This window comes from Adiantum capillus-veneris, chromosome 19 (assembly GCF_014529385.1).
Source record: "Adiantum capillus-veneris isolate H3 chromosome 19, ASM1452938v2, whole genome shotgun sequence".
In the NCBI taxonomy this organism is placed as follows: Eukaryota; Viridiplantae; Streptophyta; class Polypodiopsida; order Polypodiales; family Pteridaceae; genus Adiantum; species Adiantum capillus-veneris.
The window spans coordinates 15,146,227-15,173,429 of NC_140949.1; the positions used below are offsets into that span (position 1 = coordinate 15,146,227).

The 27,203-nt window shown below is 46.7% G+C and overlaps 1 protein-coding gene across 2 annotated transcripts in view; it reads left to right on the forward strand.

Moving 5' to 3' along the window:
- The window catches only part of LOC147433612 (protein ENHANCED DOWNY MILDEW 2-like), a 209,324-nt gene that overhangs the window by 112,886 nt on the left and 69,235 nt on the right, over positions 1–27,203 (forward strand). For both annotated transcript variants that reach the window (XM_086490289.1, XM_086490291.1), the window contains one exon: positions 5,637–5,678. In XM_086490289.1, coding sequence (XP_086346415.1) covers positions 5,637–5,678 — 42 coding nt within the window. The remainder of the gene's footprint in view (positions 1–5,636; positions 5,679–27,203) is intronic.

Here is a 27,203-nt window from a genome sequence, read left to right on the forward strand (position 1 = left end):
GTGCAACTCCTCAAGCTGAAGTGGAAGCTCAAGTCTCTGGCGCATCTCCGCAGTCACAAGGTAAGGTGTCTGCGCCCACACCTGCTCCCTGCATGCATCGTGACTCTCTGACTGAGGCTCCGCAGATAGTAACTCACAGTAGAAGTCAGTAACAACTGCACGCATGTCCTCTGGCTCAAAAGTAACTGACCTGTCGGGCCTCCTCAACTGACTGACCTTGGCATGCGTGTGCTGAGGTCCCACTACCTCGAAGAAAGCACCAATCACTTTGTCACCCACCTGCGTCCACTGAGATGCCTGTTGGAGAAAAGCAAACTCATGGCGCCGCTCCTCTATGCTACCAAGCTCTTGACGAGCCTGCTGTAACTGCTCCTCCAACCAAGGACTGTCTGGATGCTGCTCCTGCATCCTCTGCAAGGAGGCAACGCCCCGTCTGAGACGCTGCTCCTCTTCTCTCGCTGCAGTCAGGCGAGTCAAGGATTCCTGGAGAAAGAAACGACTAAGCTGAGCTAGTCCTGAGGCTACTCTGTTAGCAGGAGAATCCTGCATGTCTAAGCTCTCTGTCCAAAGAGCCTCTACTGGCTCTCTGAGTGCAGAGTCCAACAAAACCCTCTCAAGAGATGCGTAGCATCGTGCTCCCCTGCCTTTGCCTATCTGTCACTGTGAGGATCACAGGTGCATGGTCCGAGAAGGAAGTCCCTGCCTGGATGCCAACTATCCCACCCGAGTCACTGAAAAGGTTACTAGTGTAGAAGCGATCTATCCGCGATAGATTCACTCCTCCCACTTTGCAGAGAGAAGGCCAGGCTGTCTGGTGGTCTCACAAAGCTAGCGTGCTGCCACACATCCGAAACCCTCAGAGTCAGACAAAACCTCTCCCAAGCTGCCAGCTCAACTCCCTGCATAGTAGCGTGGCTACCACCAATCCTGTCAGAAGGGTCCTCCAACATGTTGAAGTCACCCCCAATGCACCACTGCTCTGCTTGCGGCAGAGACTCAACAATCTGTGACCAAAACTCTGGTCGTGCACTCGCCACATTGGGCGCATATATGTTCAGGTAGCCCACAAGGCAACCCTGAACCTGCATAGTGATCCACTGAGCCCTGCCTAGCACAATAATCCCTCTGCCCACAATGGCCTGCTGTAGAGACTCCGCAATAGTCATACATACCCCACCCTGGATGCCTCCAGGTCCAAACGCAGCTGACCAAAAAGTCTCATAGCGACCACGCAAAATTTGACCACAACGCCGAATGCGGCTCTCACAAAGATGATGCTCCTGCAGCATAAGAATGTCAATCTCACCACCCACAAGGCATCTCTGTAGCTCTTGAGGTAGCCGACCCCTCTGTCGCTGAAACTGGGGCCCTCCTAATCCCTACACATTCCATGAGATGATCCTCATGGAGTCAGTGAGGGAAAACAGATGCTGCAACAACAACCAACCTCGCTATCTTTGAGGCCTGTTTGGATGGGGAGTAATCCGCATCCGAACGATCTCTAGACAAGCGTGCAAGAAGTGACTGGCCGACACATGCCACTTGCCATTTAGTTGCTCATAAGGGGTGGTTGAGCGATTACAAGCCACTCTGTCACCCCCTCGAGATTCGATTTGGCATTAATAGCACTCAAAAAGTTGAAGGCATTGGTATCGTTTGTCTAGAATTACCTGATGGAAAAGAAATCAGTATTACACATATTTATTATGTTCCTTATATTGCAAAAAATCTTGTTTCTATGAGTAAATTGACCCAGCAAGGCACTTCCATTGAAATTTTCCATGACCATTGTGTTATCAAGCATGTACTACCTAATGGCATGCGCTATGTTGTCACTTGCCCAAAATCTGGTTGTCTTTACATTCTTGGTCGTACCACACCTGTTGAGGAAGCCTATCACTCCTCATATCAAGAAATTCATTATCCAAATTTCTTATGGCATTATAGATTGCGTCATATCAATACTACTACTATACGCAGACTCTGTGGTATCCCTATCACACAACGGAAAGGAGAAACCCACCGCTGTGTCTAGGGCCTCATTGCCTCTAGTTGCAAGAAAGAGGACGTGGACTCGAAAGCTGGCCTCCTCCAAGTCGGAAGAGGAATCACCCAGACGGGGGGGGGGGGGGGGGGAGGCAGGGCGGCAGCGGCGGAGGGAGGAGGAGGCGGTGGTGGAGGAACAAAAGTGGAAGGGGCCTCCTCAGGCAGGCCCTACTGAAGGGGGTTGAAACGGTTATTCTGTCGGAACCCAATGCTGCTGAGCTGCAGTAAGTCGGCCACCAGGAGTAGCAGTGGGGTGAGCTCTCCCGTAACGGCGGCAGCCAGGCACCTGTTGCCAACCATCAGTTGGCTGCCCACTAGTCTCTGTCGAAGTACCAGCCTGTGTATCCTGTGTACCTGGCTGCTTGGCATGCTCAGCCTTGGGTGGCTGCGCATGCGTTGTGGGTCGAGGTCTCCTGCGAGAACAGGCCTTTGCCATATGACCCATCTGTCTGCAAATGAAACACTAGTTCGGGAGACCCCCCGAATACTCCACACTCTGTCTAATCCATCCCCCACTCACCCTAGGCAGCAGTACCACCTTGGGGAGGGAGTGTGTGTCACGGACAAGAACCCGCATAGTAGGTAGACCTGCGGCCTTGGCCACAACGGAAGCTGCTGTACGTGGAGACTCCAAAACTGTCCCGAACATGGAACCAATCCTGGGTAGGAGGGGGTGGTACTCTTGCCTCAGGCGTGGAAAGCAAAGCGAAATCGGCAAGTCTGCCTCCTCCTTGAGCACATCTGTAGTAGGGTCGAAACCATGATGCCAATGTCGAAAGTAAGCTCGAGCTGCTCTGATGCTGAGCGGGCTCATCGAAATCACTTTGGTCGCCATGTCTGCAGACTCGAACTCGACCTGGTAGTAACCTCTCCCAAGGATCTGGACATCTGTAATCTTGCCCACATCGGAGAGAAGACGGGCCTGCAATAATTACCGAACTTCGCCCCCACTGGGCCGAGTGCCAATGACTTTACAGATAACCGAAGTGGCCTGCAGGCGCTCCACTTCGGCCATCAAGCTCGCTTGCTCTTCTGGCGAAAGAGCAAGTCGAAGGGTTGGCTTCGCGGTGTCGGGCGAGTGGGCTTCTTTGGAGTCCCTTTGAGGTGGAGCAGAGGCCGCCATTCTGTGTCTGCTGTCTGCTGAGAGGATAAGGTCATTGGAGGCGTGGTGAATGCCCGCAAGCTGAAAAAACAGCCTATAGGCTCGAATAAGGGGAAAAAAGGAGCGGAAAGAAGGGGGCGGGGGGTGTGAGAGAACTGAGGCCAGGGGGTGGGAGGCTGAAGCGGCAGCAAAAGGGGGGCGAGGGGGCTGGCTGAAACTGCACAACAGCGCGCTAGGGGCCAGCGGCGGGCAGGGCAGCGGACAGGGCAGGGCAGGGCAGCAGCGAGGGAGCTGCGTGCGCAGAAGGGGGGGGGAGGTGAGCAGCAGCGAGCGTTGGGGTTCTCAGCTGGAGGTCAATTTCAGCGTGCTGTAATTCCCTGTTTTGTCACTGGCAGGTGCTCAAAGCCCTGTTACGCATCCCAAGGCTTTCCCGAGGCTCCCCTGGCATTGTCCAGCAGTTTAGGTGCGAAACCTAAACCTGCAGAAAACACAGCAGGCTGTAGTTCTCTGTTTTGGATCGTTTTGGGCGGAGCGAGCACGCCTATGCGTGTTTCAGGTGCTCCAGCACGCAATGGGACAGTTCCCCTTTGAAACTGACAAGTTTTCACGCGAGAAAACTCTCCGTTTTCGCAATCCTTTGCGATTGAAATGTGCGTACTTGTGGGGGATTATTAATTAGCTAATCCGGTTCCTGTACAAAAATCTCTTGCCTTAGCAAACGCGCATAGAACCCCCAAAACTGTACATGGTCTTCTGAGAAGCCCAACTAGTGGGGCATTACCATATAGGCAAAGGAGAGAGAGAGAGATGCACGAGAGCAAGTCATCGCGCTACATAGAGCAAGGGAGAAGGCAAGATTTCCATTAAAGCTTCATCACCTGCACCAACTACTCACAGACACTCTGTCTCACTTAATGAGCCAAAATCAGCCTCCCCTCTTGAAATGGGCGCCCCATCTTGCCGATGCTTTTGGCAAATTGTTGCAGAGCCGCCATGTGTCCAATTTGCCTCTTTAGAGTTAATTCCTAGTACCCACCGACTTATAAGTGTAGCGAGGGGGCCTAAATGACTTTGAACTGAGCGTAGACACCCTTTTACTGCTCGGATTCCAGTCGGCCCGACCAACTCGTGGCGACAAGGCCTTCTCGTCTACGGGTGAAACTCTCAGCCATCGGCCGTTTCACACTGGCCACACAATGTCCGGCCATTTGCAACTTCAAAAAGAGGGCCCCAAAAATCAAATAAAAGTCATTGGAAAGAAACCAACAACTAAGGTTAGCAGTTGCCACGTCCTCGTGACAACCAGCCCATCTTCCGGTCCCAAATATTGTGTCGATCTTCTCCCTCATCTCTTTTGAGCTCTTATGAGTTGAAAGTTTATTCATTTTCAGCTTGTTGATTATTCATGTGCGCTCCTGTTTGTGACACGAGCCACCGCAGTTGGTTGGTCTACAGTGTCCATCCGGCAGGCTATGCCGCTTGTGACCACCCGCCTGAATCACAGTGGCATTGTCTATGGGACTACCCCATGGCACAACTGCCAATAGGTTTGGCTTAGAATTCTACGGCTGATGCCAGCCTTGTCATCAGCTAGGTAGTACACTTGGGGTGCTGTTCCCTGGTCCACCCTCACGGGCCCAACACTTTGTTTTGAGCTGTCTTTAGCTAGCAGGATGTCGGCCTACACCCCAGTCTGCCACAGAGCTTACGCCTCAGGAGTGGTGCAGTGATAGAGAGCTTGGTTGGGAGCTTATCTGCAACCTGACTCTTTGGTTCATATGGAGAGCCCGTTGCTTCCGCATCTTCAAGGCTCGCCCCATTCCACTGGTGGAGATTGTACGAGATATTTGGCTGGACTGATCCATACACTTTAAGGACACTTAGAGATTCTTCATGGCAGCTCCAACCGTAGGCGGGAGCGCCACGAGGCACTCCTACGACTTTGGTGTCGAGGGCCTTTCTATACCATGGCCCATAGGGCTCCTAGATGGCACTACTGGCCACCTGTGTGGTTGTTTCCTCCTCACATGTCCTGATTTAGCCGTCATTGTACGTATCTGATTTTTTCATTGGGGAGTTTCCCCTCATGCTGATGTAGCCCCCTCTTGTCGGGGCAGTTTGTAGCCCGTTGGGCAGTTTTATTAACTAATAGAAGGATCTTATTCTTGGAAAAGAAAATATTTTGCAATTACACCAACTCTTTAACATGACCATCAAAAGTCCAGGTTAAAACTTAATTGGATTGGAGATAGCCTGTGGTTGGAGATTGCCACTGTGAAATGCTAGGTATTAGCAAATGACCTAGATCTTGGAAGGGAACTAGCTATGTTCTGACAAGGGGGAAATTGTGCTACAGCAATGAGCAATGTAGACTTTATAAGGTATTTGACTGCAAATGGTTGTATTACCCACCACTACGCACCAAAACACCTACATATGAATTGATTTCATGAATAACCTTTTGATTCTTTTATTTTTCTGGCTACAGATTGTTGATAGACTGCATTGGTACGTTCATAGTGGAGATACGGTGAGTGTTGGTTGCTATCACCTTGAATGCTTTGTGAACCTCTTTTGCTGCTCATGAAATACATAGTACGCTGCAAAAGTTTTGTTGTGTGCCACCAGACTTAAGGCTACGTCTTATTTTTGAGCAAGAGGAAAACAGCTACAAAAATATACAGAAATGAAGTTATCTGCATTACAAAATTTGCCAAGTCTGCAACCAATTAAGATGCACGAATTAGTTCCCCTGTGATTGGAATATCAAAGATGGGTTCAACCTGAGAGTCTTTCTATCTTTCCTTGTGAATTCTGTAAAGTATTGTGGCCTCACTTTTGAATGCACTGTTGTGTGCAATCTGTAACATTTTAAGTTTCACTGGGCATCTTCTAGCATAGCTTGTGTATTTGAAAATTCACCACCCCTATAGAACTCTACTATTTTCTGCTTATATATCCACATGCAATTTTTTCTGCACCATTTCCCATTGTCACTAGTACACTTACTGTCATAAGTTGTTTGACTGATCAGCTATGTAGAATAGGAGCCAAGAATCCTCAGTGGAATTCTACCTCACGTTGTAAACTTACGATGTGTTACTTGTGTCCTTTTGGATAGAGAGTTATTTGCACACATAACAGCAAGAATCAAGGAATTTTAGGGGCATGTTTTAAGACTTGACTCAGCTAGACACTAGGAGGACATGGATACAGCCAGCACAGGAGCTGGGCACGAAGATGGCTTTCTACAGAGAGCATCTCCTCCAGCTTACGGTTGATGGCTTTGTGACGAGGCCGAGATACATGGACACCCACTCGTCTCATGGGATACGATGTGCTATCGGCCAGATACGTACATCTTCACACCAGCTACGGATCGAGACTGGGAGATACAACGGAGTACCAGCAGAGGCCAGGACATGCCCCCTGTGTGACATCGAGCCTGAGACAGAGTTGCACTACACATGCCACTGCCCCGTCTACTACGAGATACGAGGCCGCTTCCATTGCTTGTTCAGAGAGGGCTTTGGACCATTCTCCAGAGTCATGCAGTACGAGGATCAGAGATGCTTGGGTTTGTTTTTGCTCGAGCTACGCAGACACAGAGAGAGCCTGATGAGAGGAGAGGCTAGCCAGTCCCAGAGACAGATCACAGATTTCTTTAGAGCTGCCACCACTGGACACCCGGAGGAGTTACTACCACAGCAGAGCTCGTCATCTCACACCAGAGGCACACTGATCGACCGAGCGACTGAGCTTGGAAGATCCAGATGCCCACGACTGTGAAGGACTACACAGCATCGGCGGAGGCTGCATCAGAGGATTCGGATCACTTTGGCTCGACATGCACGACGCCCGGTCAGACTACTGACCATGTAGGAGATTGATGAGATCCGCCAGCGACGATTGCTGGATCTCTTGTGATCTAGCTATCCCAGCTAGCTGCTGTTCACACCTAGTAGTTTAGGATTCCATAGTATTTTATTTTGACATTTGTCATTTCATTTTTGTCATTGTTGTCATCTTGTTACTTTGAGTCTGACTTTGTATCAGATCCACCACATTGTAACTTTCTGGTCTCATAGGTCACTTTGGCCTTTTGAAGACGTTAATATAACATTTCATTTCATTTCATTTCTTTCTCTCTCTCTCTCTCTCTCTGTATATATATATATATATATATATATATATATATATATATATATATATATATATATATATATATATATATATAGCAATAGCATTCTACCCCAAGAGATGTAGAGTAGAGCCTCGAGTGTTGTATCGTGTTGAAGCAATATAAAGAAATACCAAAAGGGGCACCACAGCTTGGGGCCAATGCACTCTGGGGTTGGAACTATGCCACTGCGTGTCTCGTGTGAAGTGTCTATCTTTCATTTCAGTTGTTTTGAAGCGTCCAAATTCTCTTCAGTCTGTTATTTTCCGTTGGCACGTGGTGCCGTCGCGTAACAGCCACTGCACCGCTATCTCCATTACCATCAAAACAAACTATTAGATGATGCTTTTACTCCTCCAACTTCCAAGCTGTCTCTTGGATCTCTTGGTAACTAGATTTGGCAATCCCACAGGCAAATGATACCTCTTTAAACTTTAGGAACAACAGTCTTCATACAAGCTTAATGATTCCACAAGGAATTGTCATTTTGCAGCTCTTAGTAATACAATCAGACTACTGCTCCATGATTTTGAAGTTTAAAATTCTGAGTTTTATCTCAAATTTATCAACCAATATATTGCATGTGGCCTACGATAAGCAATCATATTCCACTAGTACTGAAGTAACATCACACGGTATCCTAACACCTTACAGTTTCCTAGACTTCCATTTCACATTGGACCCAGCTTTTGACTCAGATAGCAGTATGATTCAGGATCCCATCTCACAAATTCATGCCTGAGAAACCATAGACAAGGAGACAAATTTATGAAAAGGGAATAGCAGTATGTGAAAACAATGTTAGAGATCACAATAGCGTTCCATGCCAGGCAATCAACAAGAGAGGCAGGTTGACTGGTGCCAACAGTGCAATGTAAACGCTCTTATTTCCAGATAAGGTTTGTAAACGCGTAAATCTCACTCAAGAGAAACAACCTCAAGCTAGCCCACAAGAAAAGCCACATAATAAACGAGAAAGGGCTGGTAAGTCCTGGCGGATGAGCCTCGTGATCTCGGACTGTGTAAGAGTCAGAGAGGGTGCATCCAGTGAGTATTGGAAGGGAGGCAATCTGTCTATGCTGAACCCATGCGCCTGAAACCATGATGTCATCTCCCCATACCAGCATGTTGTATCTCCCTGCATGGCTAACTGTCGAGAGGACTCAAGTGCAAGGCGGGCATATCTGTCTCTGGGAAGTTACCACATGCGATGTATGAAGGAGACCGATTTGGTGAGCGCCTCAACCACTAGTGGGGAGGCAGCTAGCTCTGCTCGAACAATAGCACGAGGTACTGAGGCCTTGGCTCTAATGAGCCGCGAGATCATAGAGACCAGAGGCTTCTCCATGTCCCCCCATCCATCACTGCGGCCTGTCCTCCCGTGATGATCTAATGAAGGTCCCCAGATCTCAGCTCCATAAAGTAATGCAGAAGCCACCAGAGTGTCAGAGAGCCAGAGCTTCGTCCTAGGCTCCTGAAACTAAACCTGTGAACACATCCTTTCCAATCTACCCAATGCTGCATGGGCTCTGGTCAGTCTAGTCTTTGCTGCCCTCCTCAATGAAAATGCTGGCCCACTAAAAACCTCTCCGAGGTAAGTGTACGCATCTGTATACTCCACAGTCTCCTGGCCGTATGTGAATGCTGGTGCTGACCTCATGATCCACTGTGGGGTGGTATTAAATACCATGACCTTGGTTTTACCAAGGTTGACGGACAAACCACTTTCCTTAGCAAACCTATTCAAAGCATCCACGTGACGTTGCATCCATAGTTACCCGGAACGGGAACGGTAGGGTGCGGAACGGGACGGGAACGGGAGGGAGGAGAGGGGCCAGAACGGGAACGGGGCCGGAATGGTAGAGCAAAGAAACTATATATATTATATATATTATAGGCTCATACGTTAGTGAAAAACTATAAGCTAAGCTTTTGAATTCGACCATCCTAATTAGAGCCATATTTACACATGTTTTACGATGACGGAGCTTGAGACAAGGATGGAGTTTGACTCTTTTGAGAGAGAGAGAGAGAGAGAGAGAGAGAGAGAGAGAGAGAGAGAGAGAGAGAGAGAGAGAGGAATGGAGCTTGAGAAAGAGAGGTAGAAGCCACATTTGTTCTTTGAGGGTGTTGTGCTTTCCGCCAAAAAGGAACAGGAAGAAGCCAGAGCTCCATGTCGAAGCTTAAAGCTTTAGCAAGGAGAGTAGCTCAGTAGAGATGTTGAGAGCTTGAGGAGGAGGTGAGATGAGCCTCCAGAGTCCAAACAGCCCCAAATCATCCCTCTAAATAGCCCCCAAACAGCCCCAAATCAGCCCTCCAAATAGCCCCAAATCTGACCCCAAATAGCCCCAAACATGCCCCCAAATAGCTAGTGAAAAAAGTTGACTTTTTGGTTTGACCGTTCCGGATTCCCGTTCCGTCGTTCCGGGTGCCGTTCCGCCCCGTTCCCCCCCCGTTCCGGGTCGCCGTTCCGGTTACACCCCGTTCCGGAACGGTGTTCCGTTCCCGACTCCGTTTCGAGAGCTAGACCCGTTCGGAACGCCGTTTCGGAACATTTAGGGTCCGTTCCGCCCGTTCCCTGTTACTATGGTTGCATCCCCTCCGGAGAGTCGGAGATCAACACAATATCATCAGCATATAACAATAATGGAATCCATGTCCTCGCCAGCTGTGCACCTCTATCACCATCTCTCTCAATGTAGTCAGAAACCTCATCCACATACATACCAAATAGAGTAGGAGAGAGCGGGCAGCCCTGCTTCACCCCAATAGTGGAGTGAATCGGTGTGGATAGATCCTCTGAGGTGCGTACCTGCCCCACTACTGACTTGTATAATGCCATGACCCCCCAAATGAGCTCTGTGGGTACTCCCATCTGCTGTAATCTGCGCATCAATCTAGCTCTAGGCATTGTGTCAAATGCGTTGCGGAAATCCACAAAGCTACAATAGATCCGTCTCACACGCGATCCACCCTCCTCAATGATGGCTCTGAGTGTCAAGATATGGTCAAGAGTAGAAAAACCCCTCTTGAACCCTGCCTGCCGGGCTTCGCGTATCCCCTCCCTCTCTGCCCATCTACTCAGCTGCTGCTCAAGAATAGATGCGTACAACCGTGCCAATGTGTGTCCAATCATGATAGTGCGATAATTCCCACGCTCCATAGGGTCTGCCGACTTGAAGATAGGTACAATAGTAGATAGGCTCCCAGTATCAGGCAAGCCCTCACACATGGCACGGTTAAACATCACTGCTAGAAGCTCTGCTAGTAGATCTCTGGCATGTGTGAAATGCTCAGCCACTAAACCATCATGATCGTAAGCTCTCCCAGTCCTCATCCTGTCAATGGCCTTCCTCACCATCTCCGCGGTGAAAAAAGCACATGTGTGTGGGCATGGATCGGGAGGGTCGGAAGGGGGGGCTGCTCAAGAACTGTGTACAGAGATGATGCGTACTGGCCCCAGTCCTCTCTAGAAGTGATGGGGGGGGGGGGGGAGAGTGCTCCTGAAAGAGCCGCCATGCCTCACGTGAGTCCCGACTCAAGAACAGCTGATATAGATCCTGCTCTATCCGAGCTAAAAATGCCCTCTTCTTCCGCCGCAATAGGCGTCGGAAGTCAATCTGTGACTGTCTATTAGTGATATCCCCCAAAAGCACCTCCCTCTGAAGTCTAGCTCTAGTGTCCCGGCATTCCTCTTCATACCAACTGTTCTGGGGCATGCTCCCTGAACGGCGTCTCTTCTCAGGCTGGGTATGTGGGTATGCCTCTGTTGCTGCATCATGTAGTGTCTGTGTCAATATAGTAGTAAGCTCCTCGAGAGGTCGCCCTGGCTCCTCTGTGCATAGGCGTCTGTAGATCCCATCTATGTATACAGAGTCTGTCTCCCGCGTGAAGGTGTAGCGAGTAGGGGCTGCTGTCTGTAGCCTGTGTGCTACACTAAACTGAAAAGAGATGGTCATTGACACAAGAGCATGATCCACTGCCACACCAACAGGTCTGGGTCCAATCGTGAGATCCTGGATACTAGAGATGAGGCTCGGCTCATAGTCCACTGTGCTGGCTCCATGTCTGTGTGGAAAGCATGTAAAATCCCATGGGGCAGGAAATCTCTGTAGGCCATTCAAGATGGCCAATCCATGTGCAGTCCCCATGTCTATCAAGTGTCGTCCATACTCAGTGTGTTCTCCATCTTGTGATAGTCTGGATAGGCCTGTCTCTGCAGCATCCAGCTCTCTCAGCATCTCCTCTTAAGTATCATAAAATACTGTCTGATGATGGGCAGTCCTAGCATTGAAATCCCCTAGAATGATGATGTCACCATCTCTAGAGAACTCCCATATGTCATCATCCAAAATAGAGAAAGGGGACTATCCTCTGGGTGGTGCATACACACTGACGTGCTCGGGGGAAAGTAGCAAATAGCAATGTAAAGATATCTGTCTGTCTCTGCTCTCAGCCTCACCTACATGTACCTAGCTTGCTCATCTCTGCGGGCTATATGTATCAATGGCTGCAACTCCTCCCTGAATAACACTACCACTCCTCCTGATCCCCGCCCTCTGCGCTCTGATCGTGTCTCCTGTCTATAGGCAGTCTCCCATCTATATCCACTGATGTGAGGCATAGACTGCCCATGGGCCTAATGTGTCTCAGAGTAGAAGACGATGTCTCTTCCCCTGAAACTATCCTCAAAAGCGCCCACATCAAGTCGCATTGATCCATTACAATTCCACGTGACAACTTTGTGGGTGGTCCCACGGGTCTCGCACCGTCATGTGGAGCGCCGCTCTACAATCACAACCCGGCCATCTCTGTAGAAGGCCGTCTTTCCCTTCTCCCTTGCCGCTTGAATCTTTGGCATTACCTCTCTCATATGCGCAAGCTGTGTGAGAGTGAGGTCATCTCCAAGGAATATGCCCGTTTTCTTTAGTGTAGGACGCTTCTTCAAGAAGTCCTTCTTTGTCTCCATGGATGGGAAACGGATGATTAGAGCTCTCCCTTTGGAAGTCTCCCCATTGCCTTGTGTCTTCTTCCCCACCCTCCATGCCTTTGTATGAGTAGCCTCACTACCCATCATGCGGAGAAGTTCTTCAACTTCCCCTTCCACATCATCTCGGTCTTTTAGACCGGTTACTCTTATATGCAAAGCTCTAGTTTTCCTTCGTTGTTCTTCTTCTAGAGTCATGTTGATGATTGTACGAGTGGGGACAGATGTGGTTTCTTTCCCTTTTCCTTTCTTAGCGACTTCTATCCACTTCTCGGCCTCATCCGCCTTCTTTTGCGTCTTCGTGATCACATCCATTCACGAAGACGTCTTCCTGCTCCTCTTTGATCATCCGTACCTGCTCTTTGATGACCTTGATTTCCTCTACTACCGAAGGCTGGAATTCCCCCTCCTCTAGTCCACTACTCGCTCTATCGGCAAGTTCTTGCTTGAGAGCTGAGACCTCTTCTCTAAGTGCTTTGGAGTCCGCCTTAGGTGCTTGTAGCTCTGCGTGCAGGTCCTCTGTTCTCTTTCTTCCACTACGTGCCTTCGTTGAGAAACATTTGAAGAAGGTTGGCCTTCTCTTTCCACCATCCCTCCATATCTGCTTTCCAGTCTTTCATCTCCCTCTCCATTTGTGTAATCTGCTTGTTTGTAAGCACAAAAGTTGCCTTCGGATGGGGCTTACATACCGGCAAAGCAGTCATTACGTCCATCAAAAATAAAAAATACAATCTGCACTTCTAACAAGTCAACCCACTATGTCCACATGACACACACAGAGAGAGAGAGAGAGAGAGAGAGAGAGAGAGAGAGAGAGAGAGAGAGAGAGAGAGAGAGAGAGAGAGAGAGAGAGAGAGAGAGAGAGAGAGAGAGAGAGAGAGAGAGAGAGAGAGAGAGAGAGATGAAATGTAATATTAACGTCTTCAAAAGGCCAAAATGACCTATGAGACCAAAAGGTTACATGTGGTGAATCTAATACCAGGTATGGGTACAAAATTGAAAAGAAAATAGTGGGTAGGGGTGGGGTGAGAGCTAATACAAAGGGGATACAAAGGGGGGTGAGCTGATACAATGGAGCTTTCTGACAGGAGAGGCATCATATACATATACATCAATATCCATAAGACTGTAGAAGTTCAATGTCCTCAAAGGTAAGCACTCTGTCGGGACGGCTCCTATGTCGTGCCAGTAGGGTATGGATCCTTTGTCGCAATTTGCGTCGATGTCAAGAGGGCCCCCTTATCTGTGGGCGACGGAACCGCCCCAACTCTATTGCCCGATCAAGCAGTATGCCTCTAGTGCCTATGGTGCTGCTATGTTGTGGGGGCTGCTCGAACTCCTATGTCTGTGACTGAAAGAAATCTGTAATCTGCCGTTGTCGCTGGTTCTCTCTCATTGTGCCCCTCTTCAGAAGGTCCTCTCTGTGTTTGCGAATCTCCAGCAAGTATAATCTGAGGCATCTCATAGTATACTGGGCAATGACATATGTAGTGTAGCTCTGTCTCGGGCTCTATCTGGCACACCTAACAAATCCTGGACTTAGCGGGTACTCCTCTAAATCTGCCTGTCTCATTCTCTAGCTGATGTGAGGATGTGCGTATTTGACCAATAGCACATCATATCCCGTGGGATAGATGAGTATCCATGTATCCTGGTCTGATCACAAAACCATCCACCGTAAGCTGGAGAAGATGCTCTCTATAGAAAGCCATCTTCGTACTCAACTCATGTGTAGGTTGTATCCATGTCCTCCTCGTACCCAACTGAATGAAGTCCTATCTGATGAGCCTGGTAATCTCTGCCCTAGTGAGGGAGATGGAGGGCGCATCCATAGAGTACTGAAATGGGGGTAGCCGATCCATACTAAAGCCATGTAACTAAAACCAAGTTGCCATCTCTGCATACCAACGTGATCTATCTCCCTGCAATGCTAGCTGTCGTGAAGACTCTAGTGCTAATCGAGCATATCTGTCTCTAGGGAGAGGCCAGGTGCTATGCATGAATGAAACTGATCGAGTGAGTGCCTCAACTACCAATGGAGGAGCAGCGAGCTCCGCCCTAACAATGTCATGTGGTACTAAGGCCTTGGCCCTAATCATCCGAGAAATCATAGACACCAAGGGCCTCTGCATACATCTCCATCCATCAGTGTTGCTAGCTCTGCTATGATGATCAACTGAGGGGCCCCATATCTCCACTCCGTACAACATGGCCGAAGTGACCAAAGTGTCTAAGAGCCAAAGCTTTGTCGGAGGTTCTTGGAACTGAACTTGCGAACATATCCTCTTAAAGCTTTGGCAGAGGTTCTTGGAACTTAACCTGCGAACATATCTTCTCAAGTGTCCCCAATGTTGCATAGGCTCTGGTCAATCTCGTATCTGTTGCACGCCTCAGGGAAAATACTGGACCACTGAAAACCGCCCCAAGATAAAAATATGCATTTGCATACTCCACAGTCTCTCGACCATATGTAAAAGTGGGGGCGGACCTCCTTACCCACTGTGCCATCGTGTTAAACACCATTACCTTGGTCTTACCAAGGTTCACATACAATCCACTGTCCTATGCAAATACCTGCAATGCATCCAAATGACGTTGCATCCCCTCTAGAGAATCTGAGATCAACACAATATCATCAGCATAAAATAGCAACGGAATCCACGTGCCTGCAAGCATCATAGAGACTAGAGGCTTCTCCATGTCTCCCCATCCATCAGTGCGACCCGACCTCCCGTGATGGTCCAATGAAGGCCCCCGTATCTGAACTCCATAGAGCAATGCGGAAGCTACAAGAGTGTCAAAAGGACAAAGCTTCCTCGGAGGCTCCTGAAACTGAATCTGTGAACATATCCTCTCCACTTCACCCATTGCTGCCTGTGCTCTAGTCAGTCTAGTGTATGCTGCTCTCCTCAATGAAAATGCTGGTCCACTAAAGACCACCCCAGGTAGGTGTAAGCATCTTTATACTCCACTGTCTCATGGTCGTATGTGAATGTGGGTGCTGATCTTCTGGCCCACTGTGGGGTGGTGTTAAACACCATAACCTTGGTTTTACCAAGGTTGACAGACAAACCACTATTGTGAGCAAACCTATGCAAAGCATCCAAGTGATGTTGCATCCCCTCTAGAGAGTCGGAGATCAACACAATATCATCAGCATATAACAATAGTGGAATCCATGTCCCTGCCAACTGTGCACCCCTATCACCCTCTCTCTCTCTCTCTCTCTCTCTCTCTCTCTCTCTCTCTCTCTCTCTCTCTCTCTCTCAATATAATCAGAAACCCCATCCACATATATACCAAATAGAGTAGGAGAGAGTAGGCAGCCCTGCTTCACCCCGATAGTGGAGTGAACCAATGTAGATAACCCCTCTGGAGTGCGTACTTGCCCCACTACAGACCTGTATAATGCCATAATCCCCGAAATCAACTCTGTGGGTATTCCCATCTCCTGTAGTCTGCACATCAATCTAGCTTTAGGCACCGTGTCAAATGCTTTGCAGAAGTCCACAAAGCTACAATAGATCCCATGTGATCCGTCTCCCATGTGATCTACGGAATCTGTCCTCCTCAATAATGGCTCTGAGTGTCAGAATGTGGTCAAGAGTAGAAAAACCTCTCCTGATGTCACAAAAATACGGAAGTGTAAATTGACTTTTTAATTGGACTTCAAATACTCAAGAGAATTTGAGAGAGAGAGAGAAAGCTTGACACTTCATCGGGGACCAAAAGATGGGCTGGTTCCCCCCTCATAAAGACAATATCTTTATTACTAAGGGAGAATCTTTACAAGCACAGGAACAGGGCAAAAGCCCGTCCTCTATTCTTTCTTTGTTCCTTTTTTGCATCTGACTGAGAGACTTAGAAAACCACTCTCTCACTACTGAGAGGATTTTCCCTCTGCTGTGAGATTTTTGGAAAGCTCTCGTAAGCGAAAGTCTATCTTCCACAAAACTCCACGGAAGCTCTCAAATATGAGAGTCTACCGTCTGCTAACTGTGTCCCTTCATGCGCAATCATTCCTACAATAAAAACAAGGGAGAAACACGCAAAATGCACGCACGCATGCTTGCTGTAATTTTCTGCACATAACCTGAAAATGTTACCTGAGCACGTTCGAATGCCCAAATAGAGACCTTTTTCGCAATGGAATTGCACCAAAGTTTGTGTACGCATAGTTTAGGTAGAGAAGAACTAGATTCTATGAGTACTTTGTTGAAATTCACCCTAATAGAGATGATTAGGGGTTGAAAAAAGAGAATTTGCAGTAGCTAGGCATAAGAGAAAGAGAGTTTCCTTTTTTGTGATGAATCTTCCCCCACAACAGCCTATGATCAAGAGAAACCTTATTCTAGGTGATGGGAGCTCCAGGACTCCACATACACCACAAGGGTTGATTCTCAAGCTTCAATGGAGAGCTGTGGTGCGTAGAGCACGCTCACTTTAGGGGGGGTAGGTGCATTGCCAACCGGTGAAGAGGAGGAGGGGGTGCTCCTATATAGCCAGGGAGAAGAGGGGGCGCTAGAGGATGAGGGAGGGTGAGAGTGAGAGTGAGAAAGTCACTCAATAACTTAAAAACCATTTGACTTTCACATATAAAAGTTCCTAGGCTATTAATGAAATGTGCAAATTAACTCACAACTGCACACATGGATGCTACTTATGGAAATGTTAGTGCTGCCCGGCACAATGCCGTACCGGCACTGCTCCAACATTACCTGTTCGCACTTGTCCGGCCATTTGGTCTGGCACAAACAATTGAAATTAGTTTAACTGAATTATCCTAAGGCCTTAAAAATAATCCAGGCCTTAGGATTACTGATCTAAGGACCCCATCGTATTCCTATGCTCGCACTGACGTGCGTAATTTTCTGAGCCTGAAATCTGAGGCTACTATCTACCCCTTACCGAAGACCCGATTTCCCAATCACTAGGGCTTTAGGGTATTTTTTGCTAGGGTCTCCCTGAGGTGCTCTGGCCAAGTTTAGGCGCACCTGAGGCCCTAGAAATGCTAGTTCTATTATGATGTGCACACAACTAATTAGATAACTATTTTCTCCTGAATAAATTAATTATTTACAAAGTCTGACATTGTTACATCCCTCTTGGTTCTCAACTGTAGAGCGTCAACGTAACTGTGTAAGATGTTTGGGTAGTCCTTGAGATCGGACTTAGTCATCCACTTTGCATCTAAAGGGGTGTAATTCTTGAACTTGACTAAATATTTTTGATGTAGTCTCCCAGACTTTAGTTGTCTCTCAGAGTTCTATTCTGGTAGAAGGATTTCCTTAGTCTCTTCGACTTCTAGAGGACGTGTTTGTATTGGAGCCACGGTAGGAGGACCAACATATGGTCGGAGGAGACTTTCATGAAAAGCATTGTGGATGCGCTCATGAGAAGGCAAATCCAATCTAAAAGTCACTTCATTGACTTTATCGGTAATCTTGAAAGGGCCGTAAAATCTATGGGAAAGTTTTACAACTTTCTCTTTTCGACCTGCTATTTCAATCTAGCTTCTCAAACTTAAGTAGGACATATTATCCTATCTCAAGATTGAGACTTCTTCTGTGCTTGTCTGCTTTTCTCTTTTGCTGCTCTTGAGTACAAAGAATCGCTTGTTTTACTTGTTGATGGGCAGTATCAATATCGCACACAAATTCGCTTGTTGGAAAAGATGTTTTCTTTGGTAACCACAATAGGGATTAAGAGTGGCTTCCCATATATGATTTCGAATGGAGATTTACTAGCTGAGGAATGTATAGTATTATTATACGCAAACTCAACTAACGGTACGTACTGTTCCCATTTGGATTGTCTTTCCAAAATATAGCACTTGAGAAGATCTAAAACAGCGGCATTAGCGATTTCGCTTTGACCATCTGTTTGAGGATGATAAGCTGAACAAAAATCAAGCTTAGCTCTCAAATTTTTGAACAGTGCTTGCCAAATAGACTAGTCATGCTAGGATCTCTATCGCTTACAATAGTCTTTGGCAATCCATGATGTTTAAAAATCTGAGCTAGAAATATTCTAGCCATGTGATCAGCTTTGATCGTCTTCTTAACTGGAAGGAAATGTGCTTGCTTACTGGATCTGTCAATTATAGTCCAGATTGCATCATTTCTATTCTTGGATCTAGGAAGATCCGTCATCAAATCCATGGCAATACTTTCCCATGGCGTGTTAGGCACAGGGAGTGGCTGAAGCTTGCCATAAACTTTATGTCTGTCATATTCACTTTTTGGCATACCAAACGCTCGCGTACATATTTTTCAATGTCCGCCCGGAGTGTTGGCCAAAAGAAATATCTTTTGAGGGCACTAGTGGTAGCAACAATTCCCCGATGCCCGACATAGGGAGAATTATGTGCTTCATCCATCACCTTCTGTCTTAAGGGCTGAGCTATGCATATTGCTTGTTGATGATATAGTGTATTATCCCTAATGGAATAAGGTGGCCTTGAACGACCAGTTTGAAGATCTGCCCAGATTGTCACGAAGTCTGGATCTTGTGGATACATCTCATTGAGAGATTCTAGCTAGTTGTCATTGCATTGATCTTTGGACGCCTGGAGTGTACAGATCCCCAATGGAATGGAATCCGCTTCTTCGTCAAATCATAGAGAGGACCCGCTATGGCAGTAAAGGCTCGAATGGAAGGCCAATAATAGGAACAAAACTTCGTACGTCATGTACTGTGTTGGTCTAGGCCATTCTACAACTGCTTGAATCTTATGAGGATCCATTCTCACTTGGTTGTGAGATACTATATGGCCCATGTAGCGAATTTCTTTTAGAAAGAACTCTCTTCTTAGCATTCACAAATAATTTGTGTTTGCGTAATTCTTCAAACCCTAATGCGAGATGCTTGTAGTGTCCTTCTTCCGTCTTTGAGAAGATTAAGACGTCATTAAAGAAAACTTTTGTAAACCTTCTATATGGATGGAAGATTCTATCCATCATTCTGTTGAATGTGATTGGTGCATTAGTGAGTCCAAAAGGTATCACTAAGAATTCATACAACCCGAAGGTTGTTCTAAATGAAGTCTTATGCACATCTTAAGGAGCTATGCGGATTTGATGATACCTGCTCTTCAAGTCTATACGATCAAAGACACTTGTAGCTTATCAAGAATGTCATCAGTCCGAGGGATTGGGAATCGATTCTTGATTGTGATCTTGTTTAAAGATCTATAGTCTATGCACATACGGAATGTGCCATCCTTTTTTTTACTAACAAGACATGTGAACAATATGGAGAAGTACTAGGCCTTATTAAGCCCTTCTCCAAAAGTTCGTTAACCTGGTTGACGATCTCCTCTTGCTGCATTAAACTGACTCTATAAGGGGGACTGTGTCACCAGCGTGTGACTACTATCTATCCTTTTTGTTGATTTCTTTCTTATTATCTATTTACTTTTACTTTTTGGAAACACCCCTCGGAAAATCTAACTACCCTGCATTGCATAGCTAGTGTGGAACTGTCCAGAGGGAGTCCAAGCCTGAGGGCAAGAGAGCACTAAGGTTGGACAAGGACTATGGTTAGCCAAAGTGGGGTCATTGACTAGCCAAAGTGGAATCCTTTGCTACAGAGGCTACATTTCAGTTCTGGATATGGCCACAGTGTACAAACAGGGTCGGATGACCTAGAAAGATACAATGGCAGCATCTCCTAAAATTTAGGGAACTGCTATTTTGGGACCTGAAAATGTGTTTGCGTCATTACCTCCGGAATGACAAGGAGAACATTTTCTTACTCTGCCGTGAAGTCAACTGGGCAACCGGTTGGGAGATTTTTAGGCGGCAACCTCGAAACAGGAAAATGCTTATAAATGTGCCAAGTGGCACCTTCTGGTGCACTTTCCTCATGCAAGAGAAGGGGGCGCTGAATTTGAAGAGAAAAGAGGCTCATTTTCAGCCTGTCACAGGTTAAGAGCTATGGAGTGCTTGCTTTCCCTCCTATGTACAGTGCGGTGCCAGGAGTGATGCCCTGCACGCTACGCACTGCCCTCTCTCTCTCCTTCGGCAGTATGTTATGCCCCTCTAGTGGGCTCTTCATTTGACCAATGTACAGTTGTGTGGGTTCATACGTGATTGCCGAGGCAAGAGCCTCTTGCACAGGTACTGGATTAGCTAGCGGCTAATCACCCCGCAGGTACAGGTGAATTCGGAGAGGGTTCACACCAGAAATCTCGTCCGATTCAAAGGGCAAGTAGCCCTACAGGTGCGGGAGCTCGAGGACTTGCTACGGATGCGACCGGCACGCGAAACGAAGCCCGAAACAGTAAATTACAGCCTGCTGTGTATTTTTGCAGGTTTAGGGTTTTGGCCCTAAACGGTCCCTAATACCCCTAGGAGGTTCGGGGACGCGAGGGGACTGCTATACAGGTGATCTGGCGCATTTTCGGGGCTGAAAACAGAGAATTCAGCGTGCTGCAGATTCTCGCTAGGTTTTGCAAAGTGCCCGATGCGTCGGGAAAGTCAGTCAATGCGTGGGAATACTGACTGTGAAGGGTCCTAGTACAGTTATGCTACCGAAATCGGGTTGGAACAATTGAAATTCAGCCAAGTTTGTGCGGGGCAGCTTGTAGGGATCCACAGCGTTTATTCTCTCTTTTGAACAATAAAGAAACACCGAAAGGGGCGCCTAAGTTAGGGGCCAATCTGGTGTCGGTCTACTCATACAGGTGCAATCTAGCAGCCTGTATCCCTCTCCTCTTTATGGTGTCTTGAAAGTACAGGTAAAGTGGACGACAAGTTAAATGGGTGAAAGCAAATAAGGTTTAAGTTTAAAGTCTACCGCCCTTATTGGATTGAACAGGCCGGTTACATGGTTCCATCGACGGGATTAAATCGCTTTTTCCCATAGAAGTGAGCCTTGGTCAATTTGAGCTTGAAGACACAGGGGATCATAGACTAGACACAGGGAATAGCAATTATGGCTGACAGACCAGATAATGTGATTGAAGAGGTCTCCTCTTCACAGGGTTAACAGACACATGAAGTGGGTGAGTCTTCAAGACCACCACAGACGGATGATGATATATTCAGGACCCATTTGGCTACTGCTGTGGCTATGTTCACACAAGTAATGCAGAACCCGAGGTTTTTAGCCTTTTTGCAACCTCCTGTTCCGTCTCAGCAAGTTGGGTCACTCGATCATATTCAAAAGCCTGTTAAGGCTCGAGCACAGGTGATTCATACTGCATAGTCAATGGAAACACCTGTACACTTGACGGAGAACATGTAGTCTCCACAACCTGTGCCTAAGGTGCAAGAACAGGTGGCTGAGATGCAAGTCTTTCAAGCTGTACCAGTTCCACCGGCCACTTTTTAGCAGCCTATAGCTGGTTCTAATGGGCAGGGAAGCAACCTACAGGCTATGCAACAGGTCTTCCCACCACCTTCAGTACACCCTGGCTATTTTGGAGGTGGATCGGTATTCCAGAGCATGGCAGGTCATGCACCTGGAAATCAGTTTTACACGCCAGGAACAGTATTCGGGGGTGCTCAAACGATGATGCCTAACCCCATGTATGGTGTCACGGGCATGCTACCAGGGTTTCAGAGCACTCAGGGCCAATTTGGGATGCCACAGGGAAATTTTGGTATGGCTGGAATTACAAATTAGCAACCAAATATGGCGTTTCCAGGTCAACTTAATTGCGGTCAGGGAACACAAATGAACCCTAACAGTGTTCCCATGTTTCAGTCACTTCCATATGACAATTTAACGCCGCTGGAGAGGCCAACTCCGTACAAAGAAGGTGGCAAAGGTGTGACATTCACGACCTTTACAGTGTTTGATGACAGGAAGAAGGCTCTCTCATTCCTCCAGCAGTTTGACAAGGCCTATGCAGAGGGAAACTTTACAGAGGCTTCAAAGGTCCGCAAGGTAGCCACTTTCTTGACAGGGAATGCGGGACAATGGTGGACAACTTTATTGCTTCAAGGGCAAGCTCCGTCCACATGGATTTACTTCAAGCAGATTTTTGCAGCAGCATGGTTATCTGATGATTTTGAAGCAGATGTCATGACAGAATGGCACCAGCTTAATGCTGCTACTTGCAAGAATCTGGATAACTACAATCGGAAGTTTTGGAAAGCTCTACTTCCAGTAACTTCCTATAGGTTTGTGCCATTGACAGAACAGATTGAAAAATACTGTTGTGGCCTACCCAAAGGATTGAGAAAGTACTGCACATAGACCAAAGTCACTACTTTGACGCAGCTCATCGAGGTAGCAAACACTGGCAATGGTTTGCTCAAGGGAGAAGATTGTGAATTCAATACTGGCGTCAAGGAAGGATCAGCCAACAAAAATTCAGCGAAGAAGTATGTTTCCAAGGAGGTTCCTAAAGTGACTCAGGAGCCAGCCAACGCAGGGAAAGGCAAAGCTTCGGCTGAATCAGAAAAGGGGCCCGCGAAGAAATGGAAAAGATGTTTTCCTCGCAAGTCTGAAGAGCAAAAGAAGGTCCCGAGGACAGAGAACAAATGCTTTATATGTGAGCAGCCTGGCCACATTGCTTACAATTGTCCTACAAAGAAAAGGCCAGCTGATTCTGATGACAAGGAAGACAAGAAAGGAAAGAAGCCCATGGCTGGTCTAGTGCCAGATATGGTGGGCGACAAGCCAAATTCAGATGCAAGTGAGCTTTGTAGAGCATGGGGAAAGGTCAGGGATCAAACAGTGATTATCTTCTTTGATCCAGGTGCCAAAGCCAACTTCATTTCCCCAAAATTGGCTTCAAAGTTGGGAATCAGACCTGAAGAGATGGGGTATACAGCAAAGGCAGGTTTGGCATGTCTTGGCCATACAGAGGCTGTGACACCCATCATTGGAAAGTTGCGTCTACATATCCAGTCCTATGTAGATGCTGAAGAATTTTACATCATGCCACTGGACGGATGTGATGTGTTGTTAGGTATTCCTTGGTTATTTCGTGTACAGGGAATCATGGATGCCTACAACAAAAAGATCACTGTACAGAGCAGGGGAAAGACTCACATTCTGGATGTAAAGCTTAAAGGGGAGTCTATTCCCACTGTATCAGCTTCTGCTATTACTTTTGTAATGAAAAAGCATCTTTCTGCGTACTTGGTTTTTTGCACGTGAAGTGTCAGATTGTGATGAATCAAATTTATCTGTGTTAGATAAAGAAAGGTCAATGTTTTTACAACAAAATAGTGACTGTTTCTCCGATTCATTACCGTCTCAATTACCGCCAGAGAGACCCGAGGACCATGCGATAGATTTGGTGCCAGGCAGTAGCCCACCAAATAAGCCTCCGTACCGGGTTAGTGCGGCTCCGCAGAAAGAGATAATGGGCCAAGTACAGGAGCTGTTAGAAAAGGGGCTGATTCAGCCCAGTTCATCTCCATTCTGTTCTCCAGTGTTGTTGGTGCAGAAAAAGGATGGCTCATGGCGTATGTGCATCGACTACCGTGCACTGAACAAGAATACCATCAAGAATAGGTTCCCTATACCTAGAATTGATGATATTATGGACAAATTAGAAGGAGTAGCTATGTTTAGCAGGATAGATCTAAAGAGTGGGTACCATCAGATCCGCATTAGATCAGAGGATGTGCACAAGACTGCTTTTAGAACAACGTTTGGCCTTTACGAATTTTTAGTGATGCCCTTTGGTCTCACAAATGCTCCTGCTACGTTCAATAGGATGATGGACAAAATTTTCCGTCCACACCAGCAGTTTGTTGGTACATTCTTTGATGACATGATAGTCTACTCAAAGAATGAAGAGGAGCATAGGCATCACTTGGCCATTGTGTTCAAAGAGTTACGCAGTCATAGGTTGCTCATCAATGCAAAGAAAAGTGAATTTTTTCTGGAAGAGATTCACTTTCTGGGACACATTGTCTCAAAGGATGGTGTCAGAATGGATCGTGCAAAAGTTGAAGCGATCAAGTCATGGCCAGATTTGAAGACGGTGCACGATGTCAGAAGTTTCTTGGGACTATGCTCCTATTACAGAAGGTTTATCCGAAATTTCGCTGAGATTGCTTCACCTTTACATGCTCTTCAAAAGAAGGCAGTCACCTTTAGATGGACACAGAAAGAGATTTCAGCTTTTAATCTCTTAAAGGAAAAGATGACTTCAGATCCAGTCATTGTGTTGCCAGATCTTAGGAAGTCATTTGTGGTCCAATGTGACGCCTGTGGTAGTAGCATTGGTGCAGTGCTAATGCGAGATGGCAGGGTAGTAGCCTATGAGAGCAGAATTTTGCAAGGGCCAAAGATGACCATGCAGGTCTATGAGAAAGAGTTAATGACTGTGATTCATGCGCTCTTAAGTTGGAAAACACTACCTGCTAGGTGCAGATTTCGTTGTCCAAACGGACCATCAGACCTTGCGATACTTCTTGACACAAACAAAGTTATCTGAGAAGCATATGCGATGGGCAAATATTTTGTCCATGTTCCATTTTCAGATTGTGCATGTGGAAGGCAAGAAGAACGTTGTGGCTGATGCCTTTGTCAAGGAAGCCACAAATTTCAGCCGTGTCGATTCCTTATCATCATGAACTTGATGATATGAGAGAACAGTATGCAAATGATGAAGATTTTGCAAGGGTCTTCGAGCAGCTAATGGATGGACAATGTCATGAACACTATCTTCTTAAAGACGGGTTCATGATGATGCATGGCAGATTGTGTGTCACAAAGCCATTGCGACGCAAAGTTATGGAAGAGAGTCATGTCCCACCGTATGCAGGGCATCGTGGTATCGATGCTACAGTTAAAGCGGTTGAGACATTCTTCTATTGGCCTACATTGAGAAGGGATGTGGATGCCTTTGTGCGAGAATGCCTAATTTGCCAGAAGGTCAAGTTTGACAGGCAAAAGGCACCAAGATTATTGCAACCACTACCTATTCCAGATAAACCATGGGAAAGTATTGCTATGGATTTTATCTTTGATCTTCCGAGAACGCAGACAGGAAACGATGGTATTTGGACCATTATTTGCAGATTTAGCAAGCAGGCTCATTTTATTCCTGTCAGGAAGAAGATAAAACCAAATCAGATGGCACGCTTGTTTATGAGCAATATTTTCAAGTATCATGGCATGCCACAGTCGATTGTTAGTGACCGTGATCCACGCATGACAAGTTTGTTCTGGAGAGGCTTGTTTGAGAATATGGGCACAACGCTCAAATTCTCTTCGTCATTTCATCCTCAAACAGATGGACAGTCAGAAGAGGCAAATTCTACTGTCCTAGATTTGCTAAAGTGTTATGTGTCGGAGCATAAAGGAAAGTGGGAGCAGTATTTGCCATTGGTGGAGTATGCATACAATAATGCAGTGCATTCATCAACTGGCAAGGCACCTTTTGAGATAGTTGAAGGTGGCAAGAAAATTCCTCCCATACTGCATACAAAGGACAAGATATTTGAAGCAGATAAGTATGTTCAGGACATGGATGAAATGTACAAGAAGGTCAAAGTGGCCTTAGAAAAGACTCAGGCAAAGCAAAAGAAAGCAGCTGATCGTCACCGTTGTGAAGTGGTATATTCACTTGGTGATTGGGTGCTTTTATGCTTTGAAAAGGCAAGGTTAAAGAAGATGAAGGGCAAGGAAAGACTGTTTCCAAAGCTCAGCATGCGTTACTATGGGCCTTTTCATGTGTGCGACATAATCAGTGATGTTGCATATAGGCTGAAATTGCCTGACAGCTGGAAGATTCACAATGTGTTTCATTTGAGTCTTCTCAGACCCTATGTGGGTGATGTGCCAGAAGATATGCCAGCTGAAGATCAGCTGGAAGTCGAGGAACTTGACGAGATCTTGGTCCTGGAACAGATTTTGGCACACAAAGAAAGGAAAGTGAAAGGCAAGGTTGCTAGGCGTTACTTGGTAAAGTTCAGAAACTATCCACCAATGGATGCTAAGTGGATGGAAGAAGGTGAACTTGCAGAGTCACCAAGTGTGTTATCACTTTACCTTGAAGCCTTCGATTTGCAACCTACCTTGACCCCTTGAGTTTCAAAGCTACATGGATTGTCAGTGTGACAATGGCTTCTGAAACAAATGATGTACATGGTATTTAAAGTGAGCTCAAATGAAATACCTGTTACATGAATGTTAGAGCTGTACAGATTGTCAGTTTGGCAATTGCTCTTATGGAATGTCCAAAAGTTTGGTTAGTGCTATAGAAGTGAGTATTTCTTGTCAGTTTGTCAAGGATACAGTAATTGCTTCTATTAAAGAGTACATGTGTAACTGCATTCTTAAACTGTCGGTTTGGGTATGCTCGAAAGTGTTACGGGATCCAACGTGTACTATAAAGACAGTGGCAAAATGTGAAGCTACCATTTTGTCATTGGAAAGTTAGTGACTCAAAGCAATGGCACAATGCGAAGCTACCACTATGTCATTGGGACAGGGTTCACACGCAGGCAATACATGTGTCGACGAGGTGTTGAATACACGAGGGTTGACAATGAGCATGTATGTGTCGTACATGTGTCGACTTTATTGAATACATCAGTGTTGATTGTGAGCATGTACGACATAGATGCAAACGAGGACGTTTGAGATTTCAAGAGGGGGGTATGTCACCAACGTGTGACTACTATCTATACTTTTTGTTGATTTCTTTCTTATTATCTATTTACTTTCACTTTTTGGAAACACCCCTCGGGAAATCTTACTGCCCTGCATTGCATAGCTAGTGTGGAACTGTCCAGAGGGAGTCCAGGCGTGAGGGCAAGAGAGCACTAAGGTTGGACAAGGACTATGGTTAGCCAAAGTGGGGTCATTGACTAGCCAAAGTGGAATCCTTTGCTACAGAGGCTACATTTCAGTTCTGGATATGGCCACAGTGTGCAAAGAGGGTCGGATGACCTAGAAAGATACAATGGCCG